Here is an 8,974-nt window from a genome sequence, read left to right on the forward strand (position 1 = left end):
TTTATCAAAAGTTTCATTTAAAACTTGTTTATGAAGGGTTTCCAAAGGATTTCTAAAGGTTTTCAAACTTATTTTACAAAAGAATACCAAGTCGTGATTTTCTTAAGTATAAAGGTTTTCCAAAGTTTTCATCAAGGTTTTCTTCCATGTTTTGATACTCCTACTTGTTAGATACCACTGCTTCGTTATACTTTTACTTAGTTAATACTCCTACTTAGTTAAATACTTCTACTTTGTTAACACTTTTACTTCGTAATACACTTATACTTGCTAAACGCTTCTACTTCGAGAAATACTACTACTTCGTAAGCGTTCCTACTTTATTACCGCTTCTACTTCACGAACCGTTCCTACTTCATTAATCCTACTACTTCATAAACGCTTATACCTTAGTAACACTTTTACTTCGAGAAACACTTCTACTTTATTAATGCTACTACTTCGTAGACACTTATACTTTATTGAAACTTTTACTTCGAGAAACGCTTCTACTTCTTGAAACACTTCTACTTTGTTAACACTTCTACTTAGTTAAATGCTTCCACATCGTTAAAAGCATACTTATACTTGTATGGGTATATAAGTAATGTTTAAAGGACTTAGGAAGGATAGTCGCCCTATTTCCTTTTCCTCGTTTGGATGTGGTCTGGTGGGATCGGATATCCGTCCGAAGGTCGTTTAGTCAATTATTATATATCATATATACATGTATAGACATGAACGTTTACATCGGTCGGTTCAGTTATGAGTCTCTACTACTAGCCCAAAACTTTCATTAGAATAAACTATTTGGGATACATCTTTAGGACACGGCCTTCTCCGTTGTCTAGTTGGTAACCAGAGTCTCTTGTAGGGAGAGCGGACATTGTGTGTATAGATCTATACGGGATTGACACCCCCGCACCCTGACTGCTAGCTACAGTCCATGGCCTACCAAGCTAAGGGGTGACAAATGTCATACTTACACTGACGCTTACAGGGCGTCAAGTACTCTAGTGTCGATTAGTATGGTAACGATCTAGGGTCTGTATTCACTGTTTTAGACCTTACTAGCTGTATCTTTCATTTGATACCGTCTTGGGTCTGTGTCTCCTTTTGCTAGACTGAGCCAGGCGTGTCGTTCAGTCGATACTCTCCTGGAGTCTATGATTCCTTTTGCCTTAGTCAGCAGTCTTCACTGCTGAGGCATATGTTATTTTCCCTGATATTCTCCTACTTTCTTTAAAATCAAATCCCGTATTTTGATAATGATAGTGTTTTAGGGAAAACTACATTTTACAACATAACTCTGTCCAGTGTTGGTAGAAGACTGCTTTTAATTAGAAAATATAGGATTTTCTAGAAAGGACTCTAATACAATGTAGACCCTAAAACTACTACTTTTATAAAGTTATTTTAAACATACACAAATGACACTAAATACTTATGAACTCACCAGAATTTGTAAAAATGCTGATACTCGCTTTCAAATAACTTGTATTCTCAGGTCAGCATTAGACAGGTACATCTCAGGAGCTTTTGGTGAAGACAATTTAGTACCAAGCTGCACCTATACTATTACTTGTATTACTTTGATGCTTCTATGTAATGTAAACCATGTAAAATTATTACTATTAATGCAATGGTTGTTGTATTTTGATTACTATAGTGTATATGTTGTGATACTTGACATGACGTCATCGACCCCAGAACGTTTCCGCCGTTCCGGTTTTGGGGTGTGACAATCCTTGATGTGTTTATCACATAAAAGAACAAGAAAACAATAATTTATATGTGTTTACAGTTTAGGAATCTCCCAAAACCGTAAACACCCCAAAAGGTGTTTAAATGTCCCATATTTACTCGTAATGCCTAGAATCTAACCTAGGCTATTACCTTGAAGTGTTTACGACTTGAAAACACCAAAATACCTAAGTCCATGAGAGTTTACGGTAGTAAACTCATGGAGAAATGGTCCATAGACCGTAAACTCCATTTAGGAGTGTTTTGATGCCACACAACACTTCCTAAGGCTTAAACATGAAGTAGGAATGCTTGGATTGGCTTACAAAGCTTCAAACAACAAATGGTCAAAAAGAGGGTGAGTTTATGACCGTAAACCGAAGGGTTTACAACTGTAAACCCTTTTGCTAGTGACCACAAAACCGTAAACTCCTTAAAGGAGTGTTCCTTGAACCCCAAGCACACTAGCCCTTCCCTACAACACTTAGATGCAATCCTTGAGGCTTATAACACTTGTTAAAAGTGTTTAACATGTCCTAGGGTGTCTTGACTTTGTTTATTAGTTGTTTATAGACTAATTGGATACATATATGTGATATTATATGTTAACTAGGATCATAGAGTGTGTTCAAGACTTCACTTGACACCTAGCAATCCTACATCTTCAGTTCATCCGTACCACTCACAACCGGTGAGTTCATACCCCTTAATAAATGATTTAAATGTTTTTAAATGCTTTATGGGGGGATACAAGTAGAATCATGCTAGTTATTATATCAATCACATGTTATTAATAAGCAGCATTCAAATGATTTACTACTCATTAGCTGTTTTACCAAACAGTTTTTTTCAAATGATTTTCATGAAAGTGTTATATGTTTAAAACTCCTTATTAAACTGTTCATTATACACTGTATGTTTAATTTCAAACTCATTTACAATTGTGTTTCAAACAAATGTTTCTTTGTACTTAAAACTGTTTTGTTAGACAAATACTCTCAACCCGTTTTATGGATTGACATCAAGTCGATCTTTTCTTAGATAGTAATCATGTTCAAAGGTTTTACAAAACTTATTTTATGCTTTTATATTATCAATTGCATGTCTATGTATGTATAGTTATATAAGCAATGTTTAAAAGGCTTAGGAAGGCTTGCCCGCCCTATTTCCTTTTCGCCGTTGAGATGTGGTCTGGTGGAGTATCGGGTATCCGTCCGAAGGTCGTTTAAATATTAGTTATATATCATGTGTACATATATAGTCAAAAAGGTTCATCCAGTTCATTCAATACCCTTGGGTAGCAAGGGTATACTTCCATGTTCATACGTACCAGTTACATTTCTAGTAAGCTACCATATGGGTAGTTTAGGAAGATACTAGACCTATTACTAGAACGCGATGTCATACAATGAGTCAGTTCATTCATGAGTCAATACTTGCTAGATAGAGAGAGAACACACATTACAGCTAGTACACACAGTACATTACTATACATTTACATAGATATGTTTACATGAGTACGCTTACATGAGTACATTTACATAGATACACTTACAGGAATACGTTTACATGAATACATTTACATGAGTACGTTTACATAGATAATATATGATGAGTTAATATTACATTTATATGTATAGATTCTGTTATATAATCCTCATTCTTATCTTTACTTTGTGATACAATCACATAATTGACAAGATGATTGGATTTAATATCCTAGTACCAAAGGATACGTTGCGGGATTAACCATTCCTAGAATCTCTGTTAGCTACAGAGGTAAAAGCACATCCACGGATGTCAACGGTTGATACCATTACAGGTATACTTTGAGGGACTAACTATTCCTATACCAAGTTGTTAGCAACAAAGGTAAATGTACATCTACAGATGTCTTCAATTAACACTGTTAGTTATCCTAGTACAAAAGGGTAATACTTAGGTTATTTATATTATTACCTTTATTTTCTGACTCATTCACATAACCGATGAGGTGAATTATATTTGAGTATCCTAGTACCAAAGGATACAATTTCTTATAATAATAATAATAATAATAGTAGCACAATCGGGTCTTGGTAGAAGGCTACATTTAGAGCAGTCGGGTCTTGGTAGAAGGCTACATTCAGAGCAGTTAGGTCTTGGTAGAAGACTACATTCAGAGCAGTTAGGTCTTGGTAAAAGGCTACATTCAGAACAGTTAGGTGTTGGTAGAAGACTCCCTTTTATACTAGTAGGAATCATAGGGATTTCTAGGGTTTTTCAAACATTTACAGTTGTTCTACAAACATTTTCATACTTATACGAACTTTCTTTCAAAACAAGTTCAAGTCTTTCATTACAAGTTTTACAAATTAAAGACACATTAATACTTATGATCTCACCAGCTTTAAAGCTGATACTCTCTTTCAAAATAACTTGTACCCTCAGGTCAACCATAGACAGGTATCGCTGCAAGGTTCAGAGAAGATGGTGCTCATTCAAGACTCATCTTTCATTTTGATTTATACTTTAGTGTTTATTATAATTTTCCAGAACACACTTGTATTAAAATTATATTATTAATACACTGGATGATGTTGTTGCTTGTTTACTACTTTTCATTGTTGTGATACTATACATGACGTCCTCCGCCCCAGAACGTTTCCATTGTTCATGGTTTTGGGGTGTGACAATAATCAAAGCTCCTTCATGGTACATTCTATTACTAATCATATTTCATATGAAATTTTTTCTAATAAACACAAATCCTTTCTAGCAGCCATCCGTGCAAGCGATGAGCCTAAGTGTTTTAAACAGAATGCAGAATGTGAGCGATGGAAAGAAGAAATGAAGAATAAAATAAAGGCTTTAGAAGAAAATAAGACATGGGTACTTGAAGATCTACCTGAAGGTAAACACGTCATTGATTCCAAAATGGGTGTATAAAATAAAATAAAAGCCTGATGGAAAAGTTAAAAGGTACAAAGCTTGACTAGTAGCGAAATGATACACACAAAAGGAAGGAGTAGATTTTCATGATACCTTCATGCTAGTCGCCAAGCTTGTCACGGTCAGAACTTTGCAAGTGATAGCCACGAAGAATGGTTGTGTTTTTTAACAGCTTGATGTCAACAACATATTTTTACATGGAGACCTTCAAGAAGAATTTTATATGAAGATTCTAGTGGGTTTTGGTAAAAAATGAGATACAAGGATATGTAGATTAAAAAAAAACTATATATGGTCTTCGCTAGGTTTCACGCAACTGGTATCAAAAATTCACTCTTGTGTTATCAAGGTTAGGCTTCAAAAAAATGCATGCAGATGCGTCTTTATTCGTTTATTAAAAAGGTAGTGTGTTTGTTGCTGCCCTACTCTACGTGGATGATGTGATAATTATGGGAAACGACACGACAAAAATACAAGAAACAAAGACCTATCTTGATAAGAAATTTAGTATCAAATATTTAGGTTCGTTAAAGTATTTTTTGGGAATTGAAGTGGCTAATACATCGAGTGGAATGATTCTTAGTCAGAGAAAGTGTACTCTTGACATATTAAAAGATAATGGAATGATGGGATATAAGCCGAGTTCTTTTCCGATAAAGCAAAACCTTCAATTGGATCAGTGTGCAGATAGTCCAAATATTGAAGCAAGTCAGTTTCAAAGGCTAGTTGGTCGCTTATTGTATCTGCATGCTACAAGACCCGATATTCCATATGTTGTAAATTTGTTAAATCAGTTTGTTTCCAATCTAAGACAAAAACACATGGATGTGGCCATGTGTCTCTTGCGCTATCTTAAGGAAACCCTTGGTCAGGGTATTCTTTTGCCCAAAGATGGAGGAACTAAACTTGTTGCTTATTGTGATTCTGATTGGTTAGGGTGTGCTTTCACAAGAAGGTCACGAACTAGATACTTGATACTTTTGGGAGGAGCGCAAATTTATTGTAAAACAAAAAAGCAGACAGTAGTTTCCCGTTCTTTTACTGAGGCAATGTACAGAGCAATGGCACATGCAGTTAGTAAAGTTTTGTGGCTTCGTTGGTTACTTAAAATCTTGAAAGTGGCACCCACTAAAGCCATTTCACTCTTTTGTGACAATCAGGCAACTAGATACATTGCTAACAATCCAGTTTTCCGTGAACAAATTAAGCATGTAGAAATGGATTGTTTCTTTGTCGAGGAACGAGTTGAGACTCAAGAGATACGGCCAGTTTTCATAAACGCAAAAGAACAATTGGCAGATGTTTTTACAAATGTCTTGGGAGCTATCAGACTAAAGGATTTACTGGTCAAGTTGGGCACATGCAATTTATATGCTCCAATTTGAAGGGAGTAAAAGATTTTGTTTTTATCTTCGATTTTTAATATTTATTTAGTTGTTATCTTTTCCATATTTTTTCTTAACGTTGCATTTAAACACCCCAATTGATTGAATGAATTCAATTTTTGGAATAATCAAGTTCTTTTATCTTATGCAAACCAACAGATTGTTTTCGAAAATTTACCCGCCAATTCTATTAAAAACATTATCAACTTAACTGTTATGTTAACGTCGCTAAAAAAACATATAACAGGATCTACTCTCATAAATGAATGTTTTTTTTCCACATGTCACACTCTCATTCAATTTGTCAAATGTCATTTTGTGGTTATTTTGAATTAATTTTTTTTCATATGTCATTTTATGAGTTTTTCAATTTTATTAAATTCAAAAAAATATTTAAATGTAATAATTGCAATAAATGTAGTAATAAATGGATATCAATTTGATTAATGAAGTTACATTTTAATTTTAAAAATTTCAAATTAAAGTTTATTAGTTTCTTTTGTTTATTTATTTAAATTTAAAAGATAAAAAAAACATTTTAATTATAATAATTCATTATTTTTCTTATTTTCTTATAAATTCAAAGTTCTCAATTATTTTGACTTTATATTTAACTTTTTTTTTTAAATTAACTCATATAATACATGGGTCTCACAACTAAATGTATATTATACAGAGTAGATACAGTATAAATTAATTTTGTTTTGTAAACTTATTTTAAAAAATATATAATATTTAGTTCAATCTTTTATTCCTAACCAAGTAGCTATCAATATCTATATCTAAGATATGGACAGGCCGATAAACATCCTTTGGTGCTCCCTCAATCAATTAAGAATTTGGGTCCCACATCACTATTTCTATCTCATGTGTTTCTTTGTTCAATTTAGTTTTTTTCAACCCATGGTTCAATCAAGCCACGTTATGTGACATTTAAATAGATTGGATGTCGTTTAAAAATCAAGTTTATTCATATTACTATGTGTTCGTGAAAAAAAAAATCAAATTATTTTTTTTGAACGTTATCAATGGATATATTTCTTGGGGTTTCCTACTAATAAGGCAAAATTCTTAAAAATGTTGTTTGATTGTGACAGTTTTTTTTTTATTTACCACATGTAAGTTTGGAAGAATAGAGAGAGAATGCTAGAGAGATAAAGAGAAAGGAAATGAGTTCCTATTCCTTTTGAGATGCATTGTAACTCTCTATCCATTTAACTCATGTAGCACCTGATTCTTGGTACGTAAAATTTTTCTTAGTGTTTTTCATTTTTTTAGCCTTTGACTCAGCGAGTTGTAGGACCGACTCGCCGAGTAGAGTCAGGACCCGGAACACGTTTAAGTTGGCGACTCGGCGAGTCTCCGCTGTCTGATGAAAACCCTAAATTTCAAGGGTTTACACCATATTTAAACCCTCTTATCCGCCCCCAAGCTCGTCCCCTTCACCCTCAGAGCTCTATACTTCATTCAAGCCTTGTTAATTATGAGTTTGAAGCATTTTAGTGTGTTTTCTTGAAGATTTGGAGAGGGAAGGAGAGTAGATCAAGAAGAAGAGGAGGAGACCAGGCATCTTTGATCTATCTCAGTGTTTTCCTTGAGGTATAACTCGTTTTCCCTTTGTTTTCATGCTTATAGCCCCTTATTAGCTCCATGGAAGTCCTTCTTGAGTTTTTCCCCAAGCTTGTTTGTGCCTTATGGTTTGTAATAAGTTGTTAGCCTCTAGATCTAGGTGGGATCGAGCTCCAGGAGCTTAGATCTACTGCCTTTATGGAGCCATATTGCATGAAAGCCCTAGATCTACTCTTTTGGTGCATTTTGAGCCCTAAAACCTTCATTGGTGAATATTTACACGTAAAGTTGGAAACTTTACATGTTATTCATGCCCTAGGAACCCAGATCTATGAATAGCATGAGCTGGATTCAAGCAGAATCGCGTGTATAGTATTTGCATGTGGCCGACTCGGCGAGTCGTTCATCTGACTCAGCGAGTCGAGTCGCGAGTCCCCGAGTTTCCCCTTTTTCGTGACTGCAGGGTGGAGTGGTGAGTCGTGGGATAGGACTCAGCGAGTCGGAAGCTAGGCTCACTCATGAAGTAACTCGGCGAGTCAGTGCCATGACTCGGCGAGCTCAAGGCAATCTTCTTGTCTCAAGAACAACTCGGCGAGTTGTTCATACAACTCGGCGAGTCACAGCTTAGAGTGTTCTTCGGATGAAGACGAACTCGGTGAGTTGTTCATACAACTCGGCGAGTAGGATGAAGGACTTTTGGCCTTTAGTTAGAAGAAGAACTCGTCGATTCAGTGCTTAACTCGACGAGTAGAGACGGGTTTAGGGTCGGACAAAAGGATATGGACTCGGCGAGTTGACAAGTCAACTCGGCGAGTCGGGCCAACTGACAGTTGAATTTTACTTGACTCTTGATTTGTAAAAGGGTAAATGGTCATTTTACCCTGAATTCGGTTAGCAGTATTTGACTAAGGGTTTTGTGGGAATTATAGCCGGAGGATTTCCGGAGCGGCAGCAGCAGCAGACAGTCAGTTCCCACACAGATCAGCAATTACTTCGAGGTGAGTTTCCTTCCAGTAGTGACGGGTCTAAGGCACCAAGGCCGGCCCGTATAGACGAGATGTTAGTATTAGAGTGTCGGCCGAGCCCGTATCTCTTGGTTGAGTTGATTATGATATATGCCAGTATGATAGAGTTGTCTATTCTCATTGACTGTGTGATACTTGTATATTATGGGATAGCAGCTGAGTGTGGGCGAGGCTCGTATCTCTCTGAGAGTGGAGTGTGGGCGAGGCCCGTATCTCCCAGATAATGGAGTGTGGGCGAGGCCCGTATCTCCCAGCTAGCGGAGTGTGGGCGAGGCCCGTATCTTCATGAGTGTGGGCGAGGCTCGTATCTCCTAGCTGTTCATTGTATGTTTGTATGGTATG

The 8,974-nt window shown here is 36.0% G+C and overlaps 1 protein-coding gene across 1 annotated transcript; it reads left to right on the forward strand.

The window, feature by feature from the left end:
* Positions 1-5,102: 5,102 nt before the first annotated feature.
* On the forward strand, positions 5,103-6,038 carry LOC111888950 (uncharacterized mitochondrial protein AtMg00810-like). Its single transcript, XM_023885082.1, has one exon. The coding sequence runs from the start codon at positions 5,103-5,105 to the stop codon at positions 6,036-6,038; it is 936 nt and encodes a 311-aa protein (XP_023740850.1).
* Positions 6,039-8,974: the final 2,936 nt, after the last annotated feature.

Source organism: Lactuca sativa, chromosome 8, assembly GCF_002870075.4.
Source record: "Lactuca sativa cultivar Salinas chromosome 8, Lsat_Salinas_v11, whole genome shotgun sequence".
Taxonomy (NCBI): domain Eukaryota; kingdom Viridiplantae; phylum Streptophyta; class Magnoliopsida; order Asterales; family Asteraceae; genus Lactuca; species Lactuca sativa.

Bases quoted from the DNA above. Each gene is read 5' to 3' on its own strand.
- LOC111888950 (XM_023885082.1), top strand. From the start codon at position 5,103: ATGGGAAACGACACGACAAAAATACAAGAAACAAAGACCTATCTTGAT.